This window comes from Limanda limanda, chromosome 16, assembly GCF_963576545.1.
Source record: "Limanda limanda chromosome 16, fLimLim1.1, whole genome shotgun sequence".
Taxonomy (NCBI): Eukaryota; Metazoa; Chordata; class Actinopteri; order Pleuronectiformes; family Pleuronectidae; genus Limanda; species Limanda limanda.
The window spans coordinates 7498277-7526064 of record NC_083651.1 but is presented as its reverse complement, the minus strand read 5'-3'; the positions used below and the strand labels follow the sequence as shown (position 1 = coordinate 7526064).

The window sequence follows — 27788 nt, the reverse complement described above, 5'->3', positions numbered from 1 at the left end:
GGGGAGAAAGTGTGGCGGTCATCACTAGTGTTACAAACAGCTTATCGTCTTCAAGGGAATCAAACATAAGTGGGTAGGTTTGTCAACACTCTGATTCCCACATAGCACACCCACAACAAGATATGCACACATGCAGACCGCCAGGAAAACAGATGCTATCACAGCTCATTGCTTCTGCATCGTTTGCATGGATTCTGATGAGGTTTCTCAGGGATACAGCAGCTGTAATCTCACCAAACACTATATAATCTGCTCCAACCCTGAGGCCTCCGCACAGGAAGGAGCAGAGGGAAAGGGAAAGTATTTTTTAACAATAATCGCCTCACAAATGAGTTTTCGGCTACACACCCTACAAGCCGGTAACCATCAGCACCTGTGAAACCCTGAAATACACCACATTTCTGTTTGCTGCATATCTGGAAGCAGCTCAGGACGAAATCACGGTTTGAGGATCCCTGAGACACAGTCCCTTCTGGTTATGATGAGTCCCTAAAGCTTTACTCTGTCCCAAGCAATCAAATATCTGTGGGCCTTGTGAAACTGGGGTGAAAGAAAAAAAGAGTTAAGTCGTGATCTTAGCTGTTTATTCAAACATTGTTCTCCTGTCTGGAACCGTCAGTGAGGTAACAAGGGAAATATCAGCCAATCAATGCGGCATGGTGGTAAGGGGGTAGCACTGTTGCCTCACAGCCCAAGAGGATACTATGACCTTGTTTGGTCAGCAAGTTTGAAGGAATGTTAATGAGGGTTACAGGAAGGTTGTATTTCTGTTCCTGTACCTCAGACAGGCTGTATGAAGGAGGATGGTGGGTGGACATGTGTGATATTGGTTTAGGAAACAACACCTTGTTAGTAAAAGGTCATGGTTTGGTTAGTAATCAGTCTTGTTTTGTCTTCTCTCACGTTAACCAACTGCTGTGAGGATTCACACATGTGTAAAATATAGACTATAAATAAGTAAGTGTCCTCCCACTGTCTACCTACACTGCCAGCTCACACATTTGGGTCTAGAGTCTGCGCAGGAGCGATCAGGAAATGGAGCCACGACATCGAGATACTGGAAATACAAGAGCCCTGACCAATCACAAGTTTAAGCTGTCAATCATGATGTTTCACTGCATATTCTATCTATCTAATTAAAACAAGACTTCTGAGAGGCATGAACACGTGAACAAACATCAGTGTGATGAGAACAAGCTACAATGACAGAACCCGTCTTAGTGCGTCCTGACGCTTTAACTGCCATCACAAATATTTGGTGGCCTCTGAGAAAAACCTGTGTGTGTGTGTGTGTGTGTGTGAATCAGAGACAGGTGGACACACAGTGACTGTTGTGTTCACTCTCCATTATCTCACTCTCTGCAGCTATGAACACTGGTGTCGGTATTTTTCCAGAAATTAAGCATTGTTAGACCTGGCTAACAATGGAGGGGGGTTTCACTGTGTGTGTGTGTGTGTGTGTGTGTGTGTGTGTTTGTGTGTGTGTGTGTGTGTGTGTGTGTGTGTGTGTGTGTGTGTGTGTGTGTGTGTGTGTGTGTGTGTGTGTGTGTGTGTGTGTGTGTGTGTGTGTGTGCGTGCGTGCGTGTGTGGTTAGGGTGAAGGTGGAGGTTGTGTGTTTTTGTTGAAACACCCTGATAAACACCAGTTGTCATCTCACTGTGTTTCTCTTCCTCTGAAACCCAAAATCCAACAAAAAACTATAAGGGAAGGAGATGTAGATAAATGTCTGTATGATATATAAATATATGTTTATAGTTTGCTTGTATATGGTATATACATGGTATATTAACTCTGCCTTTTCTGGTCAGATAAAAACAATTTTCTTATTAAGTTCCCAGCAGTAACAGTAACTCAGGTTCAAATATGTCTGGTGCGTACCTCCATCAGGGCCCAACACTCTCCTTAAATTCAATCAAGCAGCACCAGATATCACACATTCATAGTTATCAGTTCCCTAAATATGTCAGATTTTTCAAAATCAAGAGCCATGAATTATTCCCTGCGAAACTGGTGAAAATGTCAGAAGAAACATCCTGTCTCACATTTCCCTCTGATTCAGATACAAATTTAAGAGAAAAATTCTTCCCTGTATCATATCCTTTTACCAAGTATCTTGGTATTCATCCTGTAGTTGTGTGAAATCTATAAAAAAGATCTCCTTAAATTCAATCAAGCTGCACCAATCACAGACACTTACAGATACTAGTCCTTTTAAAACTGCCTGATTTCTTTTTATCAGGTTGTGCAAGATATTTCATTGGAAATCAGTGATTTGTCAGTCATTTCAAAATCTCATGTTAAAGAAATAAAAATAATGGATCTGCCTCCAAATGCAGTCAATTATTTTTTGGCCTTTGTCCCACCCCTCCACCAAATCTGCCCAGTAGTTTGTGTGTGATCCTGCTGGCACACAAACACACAGCAATGAAAACGTGTTGACAAAGGGAGAGGGAGGAGGAATAAAGACACAAAGAAGAGACACAAAAAAAGAGCCAAATCATCTTTCAGTCGTCATCAAGTCTGTCATTGAACCAACGAGCCTCGGAACCAGAGAAACATTCATGATTAATGTGTGTGACCGCTTTGATCAGGGTCATGTGTTTCATATTGAAATCTCACAGAGGTTTTCATTACTTTTATTATTGAATTCAAATGGAAAGATTTCAATATTAAAAACTGCAGAGAGAGAGAGAGAGAGAGAGAGAGAGAGAGAGAGAGAGAGAGAGAGAGAGAGAGAGAGAGAGAGAGAGAGGGAGGTTCGGAAAATCCACCTGCTGCTGATGGGACTGTTTTAACTCAGTGATTTGTTTCTATGGTAATGAGATTGTAATGTAATGTTGACAAAATACTGGGAGATTGTTAAATGAAGTTAGTCAAGTCAAGTCAGTTTGAATTAGTTAAGTCAAGTTGGTTAAGATAAATCAACTTGAGTTAGTGAAGTCATGTTAAGTAAAGTTAGACTATGGAGATGATAAATCATCTCCAACAGGAAACTGACCTTTGTATTAGCTATCAGTTTTTTAACCATATTATTACCATAGTCATACTATTAAATCATTAGATGCTATAGATATTGATAATCTACGATACTTTGCTGATATGTAGAAGCAAATGTAGAAAAATGTTTCAGGACATTGAAAGTCTGCTAAATTGCTAGAATACAATGTAAACTTTCACCCAAATCAGAGAAACTTCAGATTTAAACATGTACCACAGAACCAGCTCAATCCAGGAATTTTTTAATTTAATGTTTTACATCGTCTTGAGAGCGGTTTAGTCTGGGTGCTAAATTCACCAAATATTTTAAAAAATAATAGCTATGGTGGTTACAGACGTTATCGACTAAATAAGGATATTTAGAGAGCAGAAGATGTTTGTCTTGAAAAAACAGAGCCAGTTAATGGTGAAGTTTGCAAAGTTTAAGTGATGAAAGTGAAGTGATGTCACACCGATATTTAACCTCTCACCTCTTAACTAACCCTCAGATCAATATTTACAGTCGTGGACTATGGTTCCAACTCAAAATCAATGGGTGATTGACTTAAAGAAATCCTGAGTGCAAAAGACAAGGTCAGCTCATCCGAACGACTCTGGGGATTTGGGACTGGTTATGACAAAGTAAAAGCTGCATGAAGCTGGTTTCATAAAAAACAGCTTTGTCACACAGACACGAAGGGAACAGGTGCTGCTTTGCAAATGATACCAGGAACTGCTGCGGGAAACAAGTGCTTTCGGGGGACACCGCTACAGAGTCGTCAAAGAAACTCGCAAAAGGCCATACACAGTATATTGCACATAAGGTTTTATTCAAATGTACACAATCAAATCAGGGTTTTTTTAATGATTAAGTAGACAACTCAAAACAAACATGAAACTGGAGTTGAGGAGGCAGAGGACGAAAAGGAGATGAACTCAGGGTTGGATTAAAAAGAATAGGTCAATAAAATCTATAAAGCAGCATCAGCATGTGGCCGGAGAGGAATGGAAAAAGAGACGCTGAGGGCAGATTGCTGCGTCACGTCTACACAGTGACTCATTGCCCCCAGATAAGTCAGTGAGTTTTATGAATGGCAGCTGGTGACTCAAAGCTGAAGTGGGGTGGGGGGGTGGGGGCTTCCTGTCTAAACGGAATAAGGCAGAGCAGGAAAGCGTGTGTGATGGGGGAAAACACATTCTCACCTCAAGTCTCAAAAAAATCCATTAGCAGTGAAATCCTCCTTGTCACCGTGCACAGCGTGTGTTGGTGTAAATGTGCAGCCAGGCCGACGCACTTTGGAGTGAAAGCACCGGGTTCTCAGAATCAACGTGAAGGCTGTTATTACCCGAAAAACCCTCTGGCTCCAGTGTTTTCCACTGCGCCCAGATCAGTGAGACGAGGCCTGAACGCTGTGAGTGCCGAGCGGACGGAGCTCCACCGCTAACCGCCTCCACAGTGATGGAGACGGAAAACATCCACGGTTCAAATCACCATCAGGATGCCCACAAGACCTAAGTGGAGGAGTCCGAGAAGTCAAAGCTGCAGCAACAAGATGGAGGAGAGAGACCTGTTGATACCAATTTCTGTAGGTACACTCAAATGGTTAATACATCTTGTGATGGAAATCTGGAGATACAAGAGGCTGGAAACACCAAAGTTATCTAAGTGTATTTAATAAGGGGCTTTCTGCAGAAAGGATCAACACAGGGAGTCACATGGATCTCTGAGTGAAGATGCAGGACAGTCAAATACAAGAGTCTTATATAGGAGGACTAAGGCTGTCTCTCTCAGCCAATCCAGGCTGGTTCTGTAGGCCAGGGGTTCCCAAAGTGGGGGTCGCGAGACAAAGGGGCGGGGTCGCGAAATGCATTCCAAAAATGCATATAATAATTTATATTTTTTATAATAATTTTTTTTTTTTTTTGTATAATATATACATTTGAGTTGATATTAGAATAAAACCATGCAATTTTAGCCGAACGTTTAGTTGTTGTATTGAATAAGGCCTCAGCCTAAAGAAGACACAGGAGACAGCAGCCGTTTAGTACAGCACATCCTTCCGGTAGAACCCCTCTTCAAAATAAGAGTCACTAAATAAAATAGCTTACACATTACCCATCAGTTTTTTTCTTTTTTCTCCCCTTTTTTTCCTCCACAAAAAAAAAACATTTTCTTTTTTTATCTTACGACACAGGTTAGCGACAGTTCAATTTACAGCAGCACCAGTCACACGGTAGCTGGCCAAAACTCTTTTGGAAAGCAGCTGAAAATTATTGACAGTCACAATGAAACGTTGGTTAATACCAACCAAATCGAGGAGGCCACAGGAACAGGACAGGCTAGCGGAGAAGGAGAGGCTACCTGAGCAGACATGCACAAGCACGCACGCACAGTGCATGTGCGTGGCTGTGCGCAACATTATAAACCACCTCCAGTGTCGTTGGGGGTCCCCAGTCTCTGGCACCGTTATTTTGGGGGTCCCAGGCTGAAAAGTTTGGGAACCCCTGCTGTAGGCACAGGGAGAGAGCTATCTAAACACAGACAACTGATTTTCATGCTTTTTCTTTTAGAGATAAGCACACATACATTCAGTTCTTTGGAGAGTCTAAAGGATCCAAAAGTTTTCAGGTCATACACAGTTTCAGACCCTGAAACAGTCCAGGTCATAAACCATTTGAACAGTTTGTATATGTATGTAGAAAGGTCATAAAAGCCTTTAGACAGAGCTACAAAAACTTACTTTCCAACCACAACATAGGTTTCACACATACTTAGTTAATTTTTCCATTACAATCTTCTAAACAATCCCCTTAACCACATTTACTGCAACATAAAGACCAAATATTTCACAGCCGGACGCCATCTTGCAACTTTGACATCATTTGGAGCCAGACTAGGGATTTTAGAGTGGGGTCGAAGTATGTAGGTCCCGCCCATAGTCAAGCATGAACCAATCACAAGTCAGTCTCACTAGTCAATGATGAAGTTACACTACAATTTTATAGCATCTTTGCAGGAAGGGGGAGGGACAATTAAGGCATAATTAAGGACCTGATATGTAGGATTTTCTGCCATTAGGTGCAGCTCAATTGAACACTGGAATGACTTTAGCATGAAAGGCAGGTTTAACTAGTGAACATGAGAAGTATCAAACAAATCAGCTGAAATATTTGTTTGACAGTTTGAGAAAAGATGCCAGTGAACAGAAAAAGCGGAAGCAAGATGCTGCATTTAATATTCTTTATTCATTATTTCCTCTTCAAACACATTTTCCTGATGTACACGTACATTTCCATTCAAAGGAAAAACTCAAGTGAGGTAAAAGTGCTGATAAATGAAATAGTATAATGGTTGTAACCATCAAAGTCACTGTCACAATCACAAAGCTGACAAGTTCTTTTGCATTAACTATTTCAAAAATAATATATTTATATATATAGTGCCACTAATTTCTTATCCCCCCCCACTTAAACTTGCACATCCACAAGCATCCCATCATACACCCATGCAAACGAGCACACACATCCACGCATGAACGTAAACACAAATCTGCTGCAAAAAGAAACAAAGACTTCACGACACACCAACGGCCTCCTTCACAGTCCTATGGCGCAAGACTAAATATCTAATCCACAGTTTCCTCCGCACCCTCCTCTCCCAGCAAAGGATACATCTACAGGTGTTGTGAAGAAAAACACCCACAACAACACACTGCACTGATAAACAAAGGCCCAAACAACTGGACCACCAAAAGGCGAGTTGAGTGAGAAGCAACGGGATCGACAACACTGACAAGTTTACAGCAGAAAAATAAATTGGGGGTCAGGAAAACTAAAATAAACAAAAAATACACTTCATCCTCTTTTTTTCCCACCTTCACACAAAGTTTGTACATCGACATAAATACATACGCCAACACTGACGAAGGAAGTGATTTCATACGAGCCCTGCTGCCTATAGAAAGCTTTCATTCTTCTCAGCGACAGGAACTTCAATCGTCAGAGAAAAAAAAGCTGTAATAACCGTAAACATGTGAAGTTAACGTGTACACACACAGGACTGACATTCCAGGCTGGTTCACCATCGAATGTCTCCTTAATCTAAATTTGTGTCTCTTGTGTTTTCTTCTGACCTCGATCGCAACGATATCAAGTGAGCGATGAGAACATGGAGGCCTGAGAAGAGACTCGTACTCACCACACACGTCAACCTGCAGCTGTGAGCCGCGGCATAACTGGAAATCTGGTTCTGAATGTGGCCTCAAGACGATGGCTACAGGGGGGAGTGATTGAGTTTTTGGACCGACAATCAAACCTTTTGTCCCCTGAATTTAAATGCAAAGATCGTGTTAAGTTTAAGAGTTGGAGCTTTGGTGATGACTCTCCACCGGGTGATAAGGTTTCAGAGCATATGGACTCAGATAAAACAGAGCGAGCTCAAGTCTACTTCCGACATCAGGTACGATTGACCCGAATGAGAACAATAAACTCCGCTGAGACGAAGAGAGTCAGAGTTAGAGAGAAAACACAAAAGACAGAAGATAAAGGCGGGTAGTAAGAAGTGGCGTCTTTATGTCAGGGGGAGATCAAACCAATTCATCGTCCCAAATACTAAACCGGGACAAAAACAAAGCCGACAAATACACAGTATGTCCCTGAGAACCAGCTCAACTCCCTCAGCATTTGACAACATTAGCTTATTTACATTCCTCTCAAGTGGCTGGGTTAGAAGTAAAACAAGGCCCCTTTTTAAAGTGCGTCTGTGAGTACCGGCTCTCTGCTGGAGAACCTCTAGCTACTGTGCCACAGAGCGGCTCGTCAGTGCACTTCAGGTATTGCTTTGGTTTGGATCTGGAGAGAACTGTCAGCAAAAGAACCATAAAAAAAAAAAAAAAAAAAAAAAAAAGTAAATTTAGTCAGAGCTGAATGATTGGCAGACTTTTAAATCAAAAAGGTGTAAATATGGAACATCTGTTTAGATGATCACAATGAATCAAAAGCTGGATCTCAAATGTGCCGATGCAAGACTTAAGTCAACATGGCTTCCAGAGACTGCAGGAAACGACAAAAGAGGGAGTGAAACAAAATGATAGACAGGAATGACTACACAGGAGGGGTTTCAAGGCACAGAATTGTGTGGGACTGATACTAAAAAGAAAGAAACAAAAAAACAACTCAAATTTCAAATTCAAACCAAAAGAAATTTTACTCCCCAACCAAAAACATGAGCATTTTCCCCAGAAACCAGGATCTAATACAGCGATGACAGTCGTCACGATTAGGTTTAACTGGGGCTGAAAATAAAATAACCTTTTGCCAACACTTTCTCTCCTGATCACCATAAAAACAAAAACTTTAAAAAAGGCTAAATCATTTTCAAAAAAGTGAAAAGGCACTTGATTGCTTCAGTTGCTGGTTTTAAAGCAGCCTTTGGTCCAGAGTGAGAAAGTGTGTGGCACCTCACTTGTTCTTAAAGACTACGGCAGTTCCTACACCAAAGCTCAGCAGCTGAGTCAGCACGGCGTGACCTGCAGAGGAGGAGACCTTCCTCTGACCAACCAGACAGGAGCTGTGAGCCAGCCGGATAACAGTCGCTCCTGGTTATCTGCGGTAAACATGTGCTCCAGTGAGACGAGTGGCAGCAGCAATGCAGCGAGCGAGCTACAGCTTCAAAGAAACGGGGGGGGGGCTTATGACACAGCGGCTGCCACTTATGGAAGAAGTTGAAGAACAACTCCCACATGGATGCTGCGACGTCAGGAAAGGAAAGAGCAGAGACGACCTGTTTGGGACAGAGCTCAGCCCGTCTGCTCGTGACACCACACTGCAAATGCTCAAAATTCACAGCTAATAATACGTTTGGCCAGAAATAGAAATTCAGAATAAGGGGGTTCGGCCTCGTAGCTCAAATCAGTTGTAGCTTCCAGGATAAATCAAAAGTCACTAGGGGGGGGGGGGGGTGGTGTCCCTCCAGCAGGCACGTTGGCCTTTCTCTAAACATACCAAACTCTACTGGTGTCCATGACCACAAAAGGTGTTCAAACACTGGTGGTTCCAGGAGGGACCAGGAAGGAGTGAGTGGACAGGAAGTGATTGTGCTGCTTCTGCTGGCACACCAATCCCTGGCTCCCTTTCCCACCTCCCCCAGGAATAAACCGAAAAAAGGATAATTATAGCCGGCCTTTTTATTTTGAGAGCCAGTTGCCGAGCTGCATCAGAGGAGGATCCCGTTTCAGGTTCTGCTGTCGAGCCTGCAATGGCTGTGAGGGACGACCCGCCATGTGCTGCTCCTTCTAAGGGAAGGGACAGTCACTGCAGGACTCCCAGCCGGTTCTGGCTCCAGGCAACAAGGACAGCCCCACCGTGTTCACTGCCTCAGTCACACTCACCCTGCTGAAAGCCAGGATTTTTGACATGTGGAGGTCACTGGTGAAGCTTTGGCAGCGACTTAAAAAACTACGCTCCTCACTCCTCAAGTCGGAGGACTACACGGTCTTACTGCAAGTTCAAACTCAAAGCACAGGACTGAGTAAGCAGGAGAAAGGGGGGGGGGCAGGGGAGCTCGTCCTGTACTGATATTCACAGTGGAAAATAAAAAAAAGTTACATTTTGTTTGCTTTTTCACAAATCACAGGCACTGCCGGCGTATTCGAGTGTCTGTGAGAGATATTTACAAAATCCATTAAAACAAATCTGTAAGTCTCGCTTCCACTTCATTTTGGATTTGTCATGCATCACCTTACATTATTCCCAAGTCTTTTAACACCAGTGCTGTTTTTTTTTTTCCTAATTGGGCTGAAACATTTTATATCGTCTCTTCCCCAATAACAGCATTTTGTCATTATTTCCGTTTTTTCAAATTTTTTTTTTTTGGGACACCAAATTCAGGCTATAACGTTTTCTTATTCCCTGTCTACAAAGAAACAGCCCATATACTTAAATCATTGGGAGATAAAGCTGGAGGTTAAGGCACAAAACAAAACTCCATTAAGAATAAAGTTGATAAACAGGGAAACAACCAAACATTATGAGAGAGAAATCTAAATAACACTTAAAAATATCCCTTTCTATTCAATGACCTAGACGCCTCTGTAGATGAGGAATGAGAAAGGATTGCAAAAACAAAGCAAAACACTTGTCCACTTAAATATAATTGTGCCTTGAGAGGAACTTTACATCAATTGCCTCTATATCATTTTTTTTGTTTTTTCTCTGCTATTCCTCTATTTTCATACGCAGCAGTGGCCGTGCCCTCTTCTACATCCTTCACGTGGTTGTTGACTCAGCTACATGGCAGCCATGTTGGAATGTTCTGGTTGGCCACGTAGTAGTTGCTGAAGTTGTGGTCCCGGACGTACGGCGCTGGCTGGTAGTAGCAGGTGACACAGGAGGCGTCTGGGATGGCGTTTTGCTCCGCCAGCACCCGGAAGGCCATCAGCGAGATGAGGTGGAGGGTCTGCCGCCGCTCGTGACCCATGAGGCACACCGTGCTCTCGTTGACCACGCGCCGCAGGATCATGAGGTAGTCGTACTTGCTCTTCTCCTCACCGATGAAGTGGCTCTGCAGGTAGGCCTCCACCTTGCGCTGCTGCTCCCCGAGGTCAGGGAAGTCGATGAAGAAGCGGGAGCACATGTAGCGCTCCAGGCCTTTGAACTCCTCCTCGCTGGCCGCCCGGAAGTCCCTCACTAGCAGATTGCAGTATTTCAGAAGGCCGCCGCCCCGGATCTCCTCGGGCCGCTTGGTGGCGATGAGCTTGTTGCGCAGGTGGCTCAGCGCCAGGCTGAAGTCTCCGTACACGCTCTCCCCGCTCACGGTCGGGTGGAAGGCCTGAGTCATCGGCGTCTGGGACAGCTCGTAGTAGACCAGCATGGAGTCCAGCACAATCTGAAAGGAGTCCACACTGAACTCAAACTGCCGGCGTATTGTGTCCACGAACTTCAGCTCCACGTTGCGGCCATTGTTGTTGGAGAGGGAGATGAGGCTCCAGCGGTCCTGCTCTGTGTTGACCTTCACCAGCTTCTGGACGTAAGCCTCTTTCAGAGTCATGGGAGTAATCTTCTCTTTGTTCACTCCGTCGGGCAGGAAGTCCAGCAGGGTGCCCAGCACCACGTCCTTAATGACGCGGTATTCTGTCTCGTGCGGCAGGTCCACCCTGAAGATGATGTCCAGATCTTTGTAGCTCCAGCCGATGTCCTGCACCAGCACGTGGCTGGCCGTGGAGCCGTTGAGACGGATGTCCTTCACCCGGATGCCCCTCAGCTCCAGGCGGGTTCGCACCCAGGCCACAATGTCTTTGAGGCGCACCTCTAAGGTGGGGAAGTTACCTCGTCCGTGAACAGGCACGACGGCCGTCAGCACGTCGTGGAGCCGGCTCACCTGCTCCCAGGACAGAAGACTGACTGAACTACTCTTTGATTCCTCCTTGTTCTCCTTGTTCTCCTTGTTCTCCATCTTCTCACAAGGTTCTGATAAACTAACAGGAGAGAGCAAACAAATCAGTGTTAGCTTCAAATGTGGCAGAAACAAAACGAAATGCACAAAATCATAAAACACACTGAAAGATTTCCACAAGAACACAAGATCCTACAGCAACAGTCAATCAGGGCTGGGACTAGGGTTGCAAAGGGGCGGAAAGTTAAGCTCGGGAATTTTGAAAAAAAAAAAAAAAAATAGGCAAATCAAACGCTGATCTCATGTGTGGAGACATTTCACCCCATCCAATGTAGAAGTAAAGGCTGTGTACATTAGCAAATACTGTGCAAACACCTTTGTTAAAAATGACACAACGATGCAGAAGCATATAGTCAAGTGCCCAAAGTTTCCTCAGGGCTCAAATCAGCCTATGACAAAATTAAATGATCATATTTATATCTGTATATGACAAGGTAAATACAGTTAGTATGAATTACCTACAACATTTCCAGTTTATTCCCGTTAATTCCTGTGAATTCCCATGGAAAGTTTCCAAGCTTGAATATTCCCGGAATTTTGCAACCCTGTGACCACTTTTTAAAAATAAAATCTGTTGAACAAAATGTACAAACAAGACTGGGAGCCTGTAAACAGCAGAAAAAACTAAATGAATTCCCTAATGCTAGAGCTGACCATCTGGTCCCTAGTATGGAAAAATTTGTCAGTTAATTGTTTAGGTGTTCGGTCAATAAATAATCAGAATTTTGATATAATAGTTTTCCTAAACTCAAATCTATGTCTATGTTTTATTTTGTGCTCAACGGTCCAAAACCAAACAGTAAGACATCCTGAACTCATTTGAGTCCAAACATGGGTACAAATTAACAAACTATAAAACTGGATTTTTATGTCATTATCAATCTTTTAATAGTTGCCCTATGTCAATACAAATTTCAAATATTGATAAGCAAACAACATGAATCGTTAAGGTTAAATCATGTGAAACATCATCATCCTCATGTTGAGTTGGTGTTCTGTCGATAAATAATCAGAATAGTTTTTATAAAAATTTTCCTAAACTCAAATCTATGTCTGTTTTATTTCGTGCTCAACAGTCCAAAACCAGACGGTAACACATCCTGAACATGGGTACAAATGATCAAACTATTAAATTGGAGTTTTTGATAATTTCAGAATCAGAAGTATTTTTTATTGCCAAGTACGTTCACACATACAAGGAATTTGCTCTGGTTATTGGTGCAAACAATGAACATAGAAACATAACGCAATAAATACAACATGCATAGGAGAGGAATAAAAAAATGGGAAACCAGTATATATTTACTCACTGTTTACTTCTTATTTACTCACTTTTTACCAATATTTATACAAAGTAACATTTATTTTGAGATAAACATTTCTGAATAAAAATATATAAAAAGATAAGATATAAAAAGTGAAGTAAAATAGTGAAAAGCTAAATGCAAAACAGTTAACAGTGTTTTTTGTCATTATCAATCTTTTAATAGGTGCCCTATGTCTGACAATTTTCAAATATTAATAATAAGCAAAAACATGAATGGACTTTAAGGTTAAATCATGTGAAACGTCATCATCCTCATGACCGGATCCCAGAGGGGAGCGCGTGGGGCTTCCAGAAGCAGCGGATGTGCACGAGCGTGGCGTTTTTATTCTAGAAACCGACCCACGTGGACAACGTTAAAACGCACCGACACGCAATTCACCAACCCCCCGCCCCCCCCCGCGACCTGCTCCAGCTGATTCATCAGTGCTCCCGCAAAACTGCGTGGCGAGCACCGCACTGCGCTTTGAAGTCTGCGACCCCGGGAAACAGACTTCAAAGAGTCACCCCGCAGGATCAAAGGATCTCACTGTTGCGGTGAAACAATCCACCCGCATCGCTCCTTGGTTTACGTAAAACTTGGTCGTAGCGTAGTGTTTCCATGCTAACAGCGCAGTCAGCGCAACAGAAGCAGCCACATGGAGGATGGAGTCGATACGTACGTTTTGTTGAAAGTCTTCAGAATCCAGAAGAGAAGAAATAAAGTTCGTTCAGACTCATGATCCAGAGGAAACGCGCTGACACACACAGACACACACACCGCGGAGGAGTCAGTGTCCGCAGCGCCACGCACACACCTGCTTTATACAGCCGCAGCACGACCCACTCACACCAGCTGCTCCGCCGGGACGAAACACAGTCCCTCGGATACCAATGCGCCGAGCGACGCCTCTGATTGGTCGACGGGCCTGTTGCGTTTCCAATGCAGACGGACCGATGTTGAGGATTGGGTTTGTCTGTCAACTGATATCATAATAACAATAATAATACATATCATTATATTCATAATCAATCGTAATATAAAACATGCTCACAATAAAAATAATGAGATAGATAGATAGATAGATAGATAGATAGATAGATAGATAGATAGATAGATAGATAGATAGATAGATAGATAGATAGATAGATAGATAGATAGATAGATAGATAGATAGATAGATAGATAGATAGATAGTTAGATAGGTAGATAGATAGATAGATAGATAGATAGATAGATAGATAGATAGATAGATAGATAGATAGATAGATAGATAGATAGATAGATAGATAGATAGATAGATAGATAGATAGATAGATAGATAGATAGATAGATAGATAGATAGATATGAATACAGATAGATAGATAGATAGATAGATAGATAGATAGATAGATAGATAGATAGATAGATAGATAGATAGATAGATAGATAGATAGATAGATAGATAGATAGATAGATAGATAGATAGATAGATAGATAGATAGATAGATAGATAGATATGAATACAGATAGATAGATAGATAGATAGATAGATAGATAGATAGATAGATAGATAGATAGATAGATAGATAGATAGATAGATAGATAGATAGATAGATAGATAGATAGATAGATGGATAGATAGATAGATAGATAGATAGATAGATAGATAGATAGATAGATAGATAGATAGATAGATAGATAGATTGATAGATAGATAGATAGATAGATAGATAGATAGATAGAAAGATAGATAGATAGATAGATAGATAGATAGATAGATAGATAGATAGATAGATAGATAGATAGATAGATAGATAGATAGATAGATAGATAGATAGATAGATAGATAGATAGATAGATAGATAGATAGATAGATAGATAGATAGATAGAGATACAGATAGATAGATAGATAGATAGATAGATAGATAGATAGATAGATAGATAGATAGATAGATAGATAGATAGATAGATAGATAGATAGATAGATAGATAGATAGATAGATAGATAGATAGATAGATAGATAGATAGATAGATAGATAGATAGATAGATAGATAGATAAGTCATCATAGCAGCCACATCTACTTTGTTTGAGGCTATTTGGAAACAGAAACTAAATCATACATTCATAATTTAGTTTTCATCTGTAAATGGATCAGATTCAAGGGATCACATATATTTATTAAAGCCATAGACTGTAAAGAAAGATTCAAGATTCAAGATTCAAGAGTTTATTGTCATGTACACAACGATAACATTAAGCAGTCGCTTGCAATGGAATGCTTGGGTCACAGGCTCTCCTATGGCAATGCTCAGACTATTAAAAGCAGACAAAAAAAAATAGGATAAAAAAGGAATACAAAAAAATGTCAATAGAAATCAAATATACATATCTAAAATATATATATATATATAAGATGTGTCTCCACCATGTCCTGTTTTACAAAAGCAAAGCCCAGATATACTGGATACGAATGCTGCCATCTTGTGTTGGTGACATCATTTAGAGCCTGAGTCTGACTGGAGTCATGGGGGGGAAGTGGTATCAAGGTGTTAGTCTCATCTGTTAATCTGATGTTTCACCTCATTCTTGTAGCATAAAACAACCAAAACTGAACTTATCAGAAACATTAACCCTCAAACACATCAGTGTCATGAGAACCACCTTAAATCACAGAGAAAAAATTAATTGCATGTGTTCTCTGACTTTATAGCTTGGTCCCATCCACTAACATGGAGTAGGCAGGATTTATGACCTCCGGTAGGCGATCAAGATAATTCGGCTTCATGTCGTTCATCATTATTTAAAGTTTATGTTGCTTTTTTGAGGCCTGCTGTAGTGTGCAGGACTAGTCAGGTAAGTTTCGATGATATTACTGGGGAAAATATATTAGTATGCTGATTGAGGATTGTTCATCTGTTCATCTAGCCTATTTCCATTCATTTATCCATCAATTGTAAAATATGTTTACAGACAATTCCAATTGGTTGGCTAACTATTTATATCTCTGGCATTGCATCAGTGTTTTTTTACAAACTTTTTTCTCATCTTATTCTACAGAACAATGCCACGTGCACTATCTCATGTGTGGAGACATTTCACCCCATCCAATGTAGAAGGAAAGGCTGTGTACATTTGCAAATACTGTGCAAAGACTTATGTTAAGAATGACACGACAATGCAGAAGCATATAGTCAAGTGCCAAAGTTTCCTCAGGGCTCAAATCAGCATATGACACAACAAAATGTTTATATTTATGTCTGTATAAGACAAGGTAAATACAGTTAGTATAAATTACCCACAACATTTCCAGTTTATTCCCGTTAATTCCCGTATATTCCCGTTTATTCCCGTTAATTCCCGTATATTCCCATTAATTCCCATAGAAAGTTTCCAACTTTGAATATTCCCGGAATTTGGCAACCCTAGTGACACATCAGAGAGACTTTTAATATGAAGAATACTGTGCATTTCATTAGAACACATAGAAAAAAGTCCTCCCTTGTCTTTCTGTCCCCCCCCACACACACATAGTCATCACCCACAGTGACGCAGAGAACAGCAGCTTAGCAGAACCCCCCCCCCCAGTGACACACTCTGGAATCGAACGTTTTCTTCCCCTCACTTCAGAGGTGTGTCGCTGTGAATGATGCAAAGAAACTACAAGAAGGATGCAAGTGTAATGATTCACTGGAACGTAAAACCCAGGTATACACAAACAGAGAGACAGAGAGAGAGGAATGAAAGCAAGATCCATGGTTGTGAAAAATGTGAGATACATAAATGGTGTGAAATGTATTTACTCGTTGGTTTAACACCAAACACAGGCACCATTATTTTTAGCAGAGCGTATAAATCCATTATAACATTACATCATATCACAACATGTGTTTTGTCATAGGACTCCCTCCAACCACATCTGTAGTTTATAATTGTCCTATTTAATTGAGAACATACAAATACAAACATACAAAGAAACATCCGAAATATATAAATACAAATATCAATCAGGAAAAAGGAGGCCAATCTTCAAGCTAATAATTGTTGTCAGTTTAATGCAGACCACACACATTAAAATGTTAAAAGTACCTTCTTCAGTGGAACAATTATTGAACTCTATGATCATTCATGTAAAGATAAGTCATAGAAAGACCACTTTAGAAAAAAAAAATCTAAACATGTGTATTTATTGCTGAGAAAAGAAAGTTTAACATCATCTTTTCCTGCAGTGATCACACTCCTGTTTCCACCGAAACATGAAGACACACGTGGCTGCAGGAAACACACGTCAGGAAGAAGCTAAATATGCAGTTTCGCACAAACAAACCTTCTCCTTTTCTCTGCAGCACGGAAACGAACCAGTGAGCCTCAGCAGTACAGTTGTATTTGTGTGTGTGTGTGTTTGTGTGTGTGTGTGTGTGTGTGTGTGTGTGTGTTGTGAGGAGAGCCCCTCGGGGAGTGGGGTTGTACATCATCTCCGTGTCAGTGTGTCAGTAGCAGAAACCATAAACGAGAGGGGATCCCCTTCCTCTCTCTTTGTGTGTTTGTCATATTCTCACTCATGTGAGATTTTAAAGGGAAATTTAACAGAATAGCCACGTTTTACTTTCTCATCAAAGATTAAAACAGTAGAGATTTGAACACACAGGAGGAAGATGCAAAGGAAAAGGCAAATTAAGTCACAGTAGAAATTGAGCTATCCACCTCACATAAAAACAGAGTTAAAACCTAATCAGGATTTCAGCAGGAAACTCAGTTGTGTTTCATTTCAGTGGGATGACGCAGTCAGAGCTCCGGCTTTGTTTTTTCTGTCTACATGAGAACCAGTTCACTAGGAGTGATTTTAGATCTTTAAACCAAATTCATTGTCTGACAGATTGAAATCATCTATGTGTAGGAAATACATTCCTCCGACATCTGAGTGAAGAATCTCTGAGGAGACGACAGAATGTTATCACAGAGATCTTGATAAGAGATGGAAGTCAGCGAGTTTGTGAGGTTGGTTGACCTGAAGTCTGTGTGTGTTTGCACATGTGTGTGTGTGTGTGTGTGTGTGTGTGTGTGTTAGCCGTGCTTTGCAGCTGCAGCTCTGCCATCTGAAGAGTGACTCAGTGCGTCCAGGCCTCGGATGAGTAAGCAACACTGGCCATTAACACATTAAACACACAATGAGATGCACATTAGCACGAACCTGGACGGACACATTGTCCCCATGTAAGCAAACAGACAGACACACACCACAGTTCCATTAAAGGCTGTTAAGGAGAGAGCTTGCTAATCTCTTCAGAATGAGTCAGTCGGACATTTAAAAACCTGCTCTTCTCCTGACGTCATAGTTATTATCGGACACACACACACAAACGCACACACATACACTCTCTTTAATATGCACATTATTACATGACAAGAGTTTCCCCTGCGTCTTCTCTGTGACAGTGATTAATGTCGTCCTGCAGAATCACTTCCTGATTATTATGTTAATCATTATTATGTGCATGAAAGAATAAAAAGAAGTTGCCGCTGACTCAACTGTGGGAAAGAAGAGATCTGCAGGCGATGTTCACAAACCGTCTGAGAAAGCTCCAAACTTTCAGTCTCGCTCGAGGAATCAATTTAAAAGTTTCACTGAGGAAATGTAAATTCTGCATTAGATCTTTGACCATTTTCACTAATATATGTATTTCCTTTTTAAGGTGAATAAAACAGGGTAAAACTTTGTATTAATAGATAACACCATAAAACTCCTCCACTTGATTCCTTGCATTGAGAGAAATATTTTTGGTATTGCCAATTTTCTAATAATATGTGTTTAAATATGTAAATACAGCATTATCTAATAAAAATATACACTATTTCCCGAACAGAAATTGGACCAGTGACTAAAGCCGGTTTAAAATATCTGTTTTATAAAATTTCTTTAAAGAGGGAATCTTCAGCATCTATTTCTATTTCTCCATAAATCAGAAAATATAGTTGATGGCCACAACAGTAGATTTTCACCTGGTGAAATGGTTTTTGAGTCAGACTGTAAATTAGTTATGGACAAACCCCTTTGTGAACATTTTCAGGATGTAGACAGTCCGGTCCGGTGTAAGTGAGTGAAACTGAAGTGGAGAGAAACTTCAGTTTGAGAAAACAGCCTCTGAAATCTGTGAAATGAAACAAAAACATACATTTTGAATATTTGTTCCACTTTTCCCCTGGTGGCTGTCTGCAATATAGGTCATATACTCATATGCCTCCTCCATGTTAGCTGATGGGATATTAGCCAAATTTAAAAAAGTACATGAAATGGTGTTTTCTGTCATTTTAGGTCTTCTCACCCCCATGTTTGTGCAAGTACATGTTTCTGAAGTTTTTTAATACAATAGAAAGTTTAAGCATTGTAAATATTTCCAATCAGTTAATGCTCCTGCACTACAGACGACTTTCAAAACATGGGAGATGACAGATGTAACTTCTTGAACACAAAGATTTGAACCCAATTTGACCTCATTTCTGAGAGGCAGGACTCGTTTCGGAGTTGAGTTTCCACTTTGCCAGGCAGTGCTCATGCGGCAGCGAGGACTGATTAGATGCCAGCCATCTTCCTTTGTTGTGTTTTGGAAGAATGTCGCAAGAGCTCATGGTTAGAGGCTGAAGAGAAAGTGCAGAAACCCCACGGCTAAATAAAACCCAACACATCCAAGTTGTATATTTGGGAGAGTTGGGACTCATCTTTCACTTTTCAAAGGGCCTGATTTTTTCTCTCTTCATGTAAACTAATTCCAGGATTATCCCCGACCTCAGTTTTTCTCACGTTTCCTCTCTTCCCTCGTTCTCTAAACACGCTCAGTCTGTTCACCGTGAGGCCAAATACAATAATGCGGTTTTATAAAAAGCTGCTTGGTAGAGTGAAACCTTTGAAAATCCTCCCGCCTGCGTACACACAGCCTTGAAATGACAGGGGCGTGATGACAATGATTGCAAACATGTCTGTAAAAAAAGAACAAGTGCATCACCACAAAAACATGTTCCATGTTCAGCACCATGGCACGGCCCAAATTTTGCTAATGAAACCACAAAGAAACCATTTACAAGAGGAAATACCATTATGATTATCTGCCAAACTGGTTTGAGAGTGAAATTTCCCAGTGTTTTTGGTGAAGCAGCCACACCTCCCTCAACAGGACAGGAGCAGTAACCATTTACACGTTCACCTAAAGTGGTCGGAGCGGAAAGCTGAAAAAGTTCCAACAAATGTTATATTGTATCAGACAGTCCATCAAATGTAATGAAGGATTTATTTCCTCATTTTAATTTCTTACAGTGTGAAGTTAATGTGTGTAGAGTGAGACTTTTCAAACAGAGCAGTGTGTGCCTTTAATAACTGCTCACAGCGGTGGCACATGGAGAACATTCGATTGTGCAGCAACCTGAACCCACATCTGTGTGCATCCTGAAGAACAAACCTGAATTCATCTATTAGATGTGGTTCTGGGGGAGAAGAGGATCTAGGTTTACATGTTATGGTTTGTTGGTGAGTTTAAGAATTCAAAAGTTTCCTTTGCAGCTGCAGCAGCAGCAGCAGCAGAGAAAGTTCAGGTTGTAAAGACACAGATCAAAACTGAAGCTGCGGCGCCTCCCAAGACGAACATAGGGGTTAGTGATCAATACTTAGTGCTTTCACAATGACTTCAGATATTGAAATCCGGACATGCTTGTTGACCACTTTCCCGTTCACCCTTCAAAGAAAGGCACTTGTTCACATTCTCTCACAGTGACACACAGAACATCTTTGTCTCACATAAAAGTTCAGTTCCTCTTTACCTCTCTCCTCACACACGCGCACACGTGCACGCACACGCACACACGCACGCACGCACGCACGCACGCACGCACGCACGCACGCACGCACACACACACACACACACACACACACACACACACACACACACACACACACACACAGACGACTTGGGTGTGTGTTGGCGTCTCAGGCTGCTGAATGATACTGGATCTTGATCAATCTAAATATTTGATGTGAGTCTTACTCCGGGTGTCTTAGAATAATAATGTTTGCCACATGGGCGCTGTCAGTTTTTAAATGGAACTGAATCAGTGTAGACTTTTCCAGCAGCAAAAAAAACTTATTTTAAACAGGTGATAAAAATAACAGGAGTTGAGCCAAAGTGAAAAACAATATGAAGACAACACCCATCACTGAAGTGACAAGACCTTCTCATATATCAACACTGCTTGTCAACCACAGGGAAGTCAGCACAGCTATATTAATATCAATCAGTCACAGAGCAGGTTGCTGTGAGTTCCACAGAAAAAGTAATTCAATAAAAAAACTTTTGTGTCATAAAACACATTTTATGGGTTTTTAGGGGTTAACAATGATGCAATTCTTTAAACGTGTAAAAACAATCGAAAAAAAAACCACAACATGCCTCCATACTGCTTCTCCAAGTGTCCGCAAGCCAAGACATTCAAATTCAACTCGAAACAGCGTCATTTACAATATGATTTTATCCTATAAGTCCTCTGCCCTCCACACGAACATGTGAGGAGGATTACCTGTAAATGATGCTGTTTCAATTACTTCAATTCAGTTCATTTAATAGTATTGAAGTCAATAGAATTGGATTTGGCTGCAACACTGTTTGCCCCTGAAACTCCAGCAGGGTTCTGTGGACTCAAACACTCCCCCCCAGCGGCATAGTGGTGAGTCGTTTTTCTGTGAACTATCCCTTTAGGTTGAAAGCACTTTACAGTTTTTCTCGATTGCTTAAGCACGATTTTCAAAACAGGGCCCGGTGTTTCAAAACACTACACACAATGAGCACAACCACACACCCAATCAGCAGAACACCTCAGATCCTTTGCAAAATGAAACACTCTTGTAAAAACTATACACTAGTTTATCAAAACCATATTTTGTTACCATATGAAACACACACGCTTCACATGACTTGCTAACCTAAAACACTTTTAGCAATTCCAGTTCTCAGTGATTAGACTCTTGCAAGTGAAGTACACAGAGAAAGTGCAAATAGACAATACATTTACCAAACACTACACAAGACCAATGCTGCAGACTCAAGAAAATATAATTTATTTCTCTCCATATACCCAAATCAGTCAACATGTCAACATAGAGAATCACAACAAAACATGTCCCAGTTTTACAGTTTTTTTTCGGTTGCTTTAACACTAAAATCAAAAGTATTACACAATTATCAAAACCTTACACTCAAGGAGCATAACATGAGCCCAGATCTGCACCACTATAATACTATTCATATGGTAACAAAATATGGTTTTGACAAATTAGTGTATAGTTTTTACAAGAGTGTTTCATTTTGCAAAGGATCTGAGGTGTTCTTCTGATTGGGTGTGTGGTTGTGCCAATTGTGTTTAGTGTTTTGAAACACCGGGCCCTGTTTTGAAAATCGTGCTTAAGCAATCGAGAAAAACTGTAATGCTACTACAGGAGTGTGCATAACACTGTAAGCTCAGCAAATATCAGACAAGCAGAAAATTCTGTATCCAGTTCAGGTTTCAATGAGGGGAACTTGAGCCTGTGGCCGGAGATCGTAAAACTTCCACCGCCATGCCGAGAAAAACTCTTTGATTGGGTTTAGAAAGGGAGAGTATGGTAGAAGGTATAGTGCTGTAAACTGTGGATGGTGTTGAAACCAGTTCTGGACCAGAGCAGAGTGGTGGAATGACACATTGTCCCAGATGACAGTGTATTGCATCTGGTGCCTGTGGTTTACTGCTGTGACGATGTTGTGCAATCGGTCCAAACATGTGAGAATGTGAGGTGTGTTGTAAGGGCCCTTACTGGCATGACGGAGGAGGGCCCCATTCTGTGTAATGGCAGCGGAAAGGGTGATGTTACCCCCCGTTGCCCTGGGACACTGATTATAGCCCCGTGGCCAATGATATTTCTGCCTCTCCTTCTTGCTTTTGTCAGGTTGAACCCTGCCTCATCTATATATATGAATTCATGCAGGATTTCCCCAGCATCCATCTGTCAAAATCTATGAAATACAGTGAAAGACAAGATTGTGTAGTTCAGCATATGTCTGGTATACAGGACATTTACATTATAAAGGTTACGTGTGCAGTATGCAACATCACAGTGCTAAAGAGAACAATACATCCCTCCACATACTCATGCCGCAGCCTTCTTCTCCTCCGTGGATTCCCCCTCTCACCCTCACTCTTCTTCTTTTTTGAGCACGAGCTCCCTTTTGGTTGATGTCAGGTGAACTCAGCTGCTGCTTTTATATAGTGCTTAAACCTGATTGGTGTGTCTACAATTAAGCAATCATGTGTTTGCACACCTGATGGCTGTATTTAACCAATTGGCTCATAGGGTGGTCATTTGACAGTCAATGCTTAGGAATTGCAAGGAAGTGACATCTTCATATACTTCTGTGTCTACTGTATACAAGTGTGTTTAGTGTTTTTCAAATCACTGTGTGTATTGTTTTGCAAAAAGTGTGAAGCTGACATTGTGCTTATAGTGGTGCAGATCTGGGCTCATGTTATGCTCCTTGAGTGTAAGGTTTTGATAATTGTGTAATACTCTTGATTTTAGTGTTTAAGCAATCGAAAAAAACTGTAACTCAACCGGCAGACAAACTCAACCAGCGTGGTTCTACATCAAATGGGTGGAACCTTGAATAGCTCTGCTTGTGAGATAAAAAACTAAACAATACAATGAAGCATTGATAAAAGCACCAAGCCCATGTTTTTTGTAAGCATGTACAGTATTTCCTGGCAGGACAAACACACAGAGCAGGAAGTCACGTAGTTTTCATCTCTGATGGATCAACCTGTCTCATTACTCTGAGCAAGTCGCTCAGCAAGTTCAGTTTGTTCACAATTACTGGAACCATAAATCTAACATGAGTGATGAGAAACTCTTTCCTCATTTTGGTTTGTGCTGCTGCATGAAAGAGTTATTTAGCTACTGAGTGTATTGTTAAGCTACAGACACTTAAACACCAGCAGCCTGTTCCTCCACTTTAACTCCAGAGCACCTCACCACAGGCATCAGACCACAAGACAGGGAAGTGGTGAAGTGGAACTGTTGATAAATAGATAAAGTTTGCCGACATCAGGTTCCCAGCAACTCGTCTACGTCCAAGGCTGCAAGATGCATCTCAAGGTGACAACAGCAGGTAGCTCAGCATTAGTTTAGCATCGAGATAACATGAGGCCCAGAGAGCAGATCCCAAATCCAGACGTTTGCTTGTTCCTTGGCTCATTTACACCTCTCATAAACTTGAATATGTAGTTTATATATAATATAAAAGTATATCTGCAGATGCTGAATCAAACTTTCTTATTAAACAGAATTTAATGATCAAGAAATACATCAAGCTGAGGCTTCGGATGCTATCATTAGTTTTGCAGACATTTAGTCGTTGGGCCTGATGGTGGCGCTGGATGAAGATTCAGAAACCTGGAGTTTCTCAAAGCAGCAGACGATCAAGCAAAACACTCGGATCAATTTTCATAACATCTTTATTGACTTTGTGTCTCAGTTTTAAACTTATTTACAGATACTTTAATTTGATTTTTTTTTAGTTCAGTAAAAATACAAATACAGAACACTCAATTTTCAAAAGCAACGTCGCTCCCTGCGACTCGATGGCCGCCCAAGGGTTTCTCCTTGGGCTGCCTCCTTTTGGGAATAAAGGAGGTGATGAGGTCAGCGTGATGTCAGAGACCGTGTTAGGGGGGGGGGAGAACCAAAACTGAAATGTTACTGACGACTGGAGATCAGCTGAAAGAGGAGGATGGAGATGATGTTGGATGAATGATGAGGGAGAGAAATGAAGAACTTGGCAGCAAAGAATCGTGAGCGTACACTTTATAAGATTCCTTAAAAGAAAACAAAAAAAACTGCAGATGCCTTTTGTGTCACATCATTGATTTAAAACGGAAGAAAAAAGGCAGATTGATACAACTGATCTCAGACTCTTGGTCAAAGCCAAGTTAACAAAGATAGTAAGTGATCAGACTGTGATACAAAAACTGGCTTAAAAGTTAGTTTGACTCCCTTACTGCTGCAGACATTTCACATATCAGGTCCTAAATCTTTCTGATCACAGCTGAAAATGTTTAAACGTGTTCCTGATAACATGTTGTGCTTCGGATTTTAACTTTTACTTTCGTATTGTATGACTTCTCAATATTACATTGTGTTATCATGATAATCTGTGTCCTACTCGGCTGTCAAACGTGACGATGGTCTCCTGCAGCTATAATCGGATTTGTGAGCACAGTGGGAGCTGTTGGTCTGTGGTGCTGGATCACACAGATCGCCTTTATCAACAAACAAACAGCTGCACACAGAGGGTGAGTGTCAGAAAATTCCATTCGGTATGTAGGAGTGTCTGGGTTTCTTAATTAAATTTTTGGGGAGTGATCATTTGATACTTTGAACTGTCATCTTGTTGTTTTTGTCTCGTCTGCTGTCAACATGAATAGAGCTCTGACAACATTTTCAATCCATGTGCACACCACAGGGAATTTGTGCAATTAAAAACAATGACAGGAGTTTTATATCGCAACACATCGTAAAAACACACCGCAAATAAAGAGCACAGTGTCACCCAAGAGATCACAAATGCAAATAAGGCTCGAGAAGGAAACCAGATATAAACCTTCCTGGTTCAGCGCATTTTGGAAACGAGATTCATGTCAAACAATCTGGTGACAAACTCATAGAAAAAAAATCACATTTTTAACACACAGTCAGTCTCTCTGTCATGAACACACACAAACACAAACGTTCATATCACAAGTGTACTGAGCCCATCATTAAGCTCACTGTATTTTTATAACGTTAGTAATATATTATTCTTAACAATGGTATCAAATCATGGTAAAACCCAAAGCCTGTGTTTAAAGAGGGACAACAAAAAGTGAAACTCCAAAAAAATCTGTATTGCCCTCTGGTGGCTGATAATGCCTCCTCCATGTGAACATTAGTATTTGTTATAGCTGCAAAAAAAAAAAAAAAAATGGGGTGGAGCATCATGATTGACAGCTGAGACCTGACCTGTGATTGGTCGAGTGCATGTGACGTTAAGGGAGAAAGATGGCGGAGCCCAAGTCTGGGATCTATTAGCTTCATTTTTGTACAGAGGGTGGAAGTGGGGACGTGTCGTCCATGTTTATTTACAGCCTACGCCAGAAACTCTATGTTTTTCTCCGACCACAGTTACTTTATAGTTTTAATGCTCTAAGTGTTTTGGATGATATGATTCATTTAGTTGTTGGACAATGTGATGAACGGGGTCAGATCCCGGGGCAGGTTCACAGGTGAATAGTTCTCTGAAAATGAAAAAAAGTATTTTCCACTATGATTTAAAATCGATTCAAACTTCCAATTTCAGTGATATGAGATACGGTTTCATTCTTTGCCAGACTTTCCAGAAGAATGTGTGAAACCCTGAGACTAAAGGCCTGAAAGTTCTAAATCTTCTTCTGGTGGAGAAGTGACACAGAGATTAAGAGGAAGGAGACGAGAGAAGAGAAAATGAAAGTAGGATTGTGGATTTTTAACAGCGCAGTGGGTTAATGAAGCCTTCAGTTTTGGTGGCAGAGCAGTGATACAAGGTCGAAAGGAGTATTTTGTGGAATTGGCCATCTTCGTTAATTCAGCTCTTCCAGTGCTACACCTCCACACTCCTCTTCCCATACAAAGTGCACAAACTTTTGATTTACAGTAAGGGTTATTTTAACCACCACACACACTCTTACACACACACACACACACACACACTCCTATGGAAGCATGGTCGGGTTCAAGCCTTGAATGGTGTGAAAATGATGTGATGTGATTTATGAAAAGGTGGGAAAGAATCAGACAGGAGAGATGAGAGAAGTGCTGAAATAAAGATGGTTTGATAAAAAAAATGTGAGAGATAAAAAAAGCAGCATCCAATCGAGTAGCAGCAGAATGGTTTAGGGGTGATGTGTCCAACTGGAGGAGAAAGTGTAGGAGAAAACGGGAAAGGTGTTGAGAAGTGGTGAAGATGGAGGGAGGCCTGCTGCTGTTTCTGGTCCGCTTTGCTGAAAATACAAGGATCTGAGGAGGTGGGGAGATTTGCCAAAACCCGCTCTGACACCGAGGAAGTGACGAGCTGCTGACAGTTCCGGGTCAAAGTTCATCTGATGACCATCACACCGGGAGTGGGTCGGGTCAGGAGAAACGGAGGGCTTTGATTCAACCCTGTGTCCCCATTCAGGATTTTTCCACCCCCCCCAAAAATATATCACACTTTATTAACAGACCCTGTAAAGTCCTCAAGTCTGTCTGTGTGGAAAAGTGACAGCTCCATCAGGCCCAGTGTCAAAGTGACTGCATTGTCCTTCACAAAACCCCACAGAGCACTCGCAGTGCCTCCAGTCTGTGCAGGAGCAAAGTTTGGTCAAATTAAACACAAAAAATGATAACAAAAAACTAAGTCAAGCCACCAGCTTTGGAGCTCGGTCCTTCAGAGAAAAGAGTTTTGTTCAAGCCAAACTTGAGGCTGAGCAGCGCACCCACCGTCCTTCTGAGCAGAGAAGACAGAGCGATGGAGAGAAAAAGTCAAAGATTTAAAGACAGAAGAAGAGAACCTCTCTTCTTCTGTGGGAGAACCTCAGAACCTCTCTTCTGTGCTGGAGGCTATCGCTCCGTCTCCTGTCGATGTCTGCAGTCCGAACGCAGTTGAGAGTCTGTAGATCAGAATGTAAGTTTGTCCAGTGTTGGTGGGTGATTTTTTTCGTTTTTTGTTTTTTTGGGGCAGGCGGGCAGACATGTGGCGCCCCCTGGTGCCGTTGGCGAAGGGAGATCGGTCTGTCCATCTACTGCTGAGCCGGCTCGCTGCCGGGCAGCGTGATGTTGCCCAGGTGGAGAACAGGAAGCGGGTGAGCCTCCGTGTTGAAGACCCAGCTTTCCAGCGGCATCAGGTCGTCGCTGGAGAACAACAGGTACAGGTACCTGTGGGGTGTGGGGGGGCGGGGATGGTGCGTAACAAACAGAGGAAAAGAGGGTGAGGAAGGGAGATAAGGGGG

General features: G+C 41.4%; 2 protein-coding genes across 2 annotated transcripts in view; both read right to left on the bottom strand.

Annotated features, from left to right (window-relative positions):
• Positions 1 to 10258: 10258 nt before the first annotated feature.
• On the bottom strand, positions 10259 to 18050 carry tent5c (terminal nucleotidyltransferase 5C). The gene is made up of 2 exons (XM_061089199.1): positions 18030 to 18050; positions 10259 to 11386 (listed from the first exon to the last, which is right to left on the bottom strand). Exons 1-2 carry the CDS (start codon positions 18048 to 18050, stop codon positions 10259 to 10261), a joined length of 1149 nt encoding a protein of 382 aa, XP_060945182.1.
• A 6174-nt stretch (positions 18051 to 24224) lies between these two features.
• Positions 24225 to 27788, bottom strand: part of man1a2 (mannosidase, alpha, class 1A, member 2) — a 117066-nt gene continuing 113502 nt past the window's right edge. Inside the window, exon 14 of the mRNA XM_061088913.1 lies at positions 24225 to 27714. Coding sequence (XP_060944896.1) covers positions 27579 to 27714 — 136 coding nt within the window. The 3' untranslated portion in view covers positions 24225 to 27578. The remainder of the gene's footprint in view (positions 27715 to 27788) is intronic.

What these genes read in the sequence shown, in the direction of transcription:
- tent5c (XM_061089199.1), bottom strand. Translation starts at nt 18,050, where the DNA reads ATGACGTCAGGAGAAGAGCAG. An exon ending in TGACGTCAGGAGAAGAGCAG is followed by an intron (nt 11,387 to 18,029) that starts GTTTTTAAATGT and finishes GAGGAATCAAAG; the next exon opens with AGTAGTTCAGTCAGTCTTCT.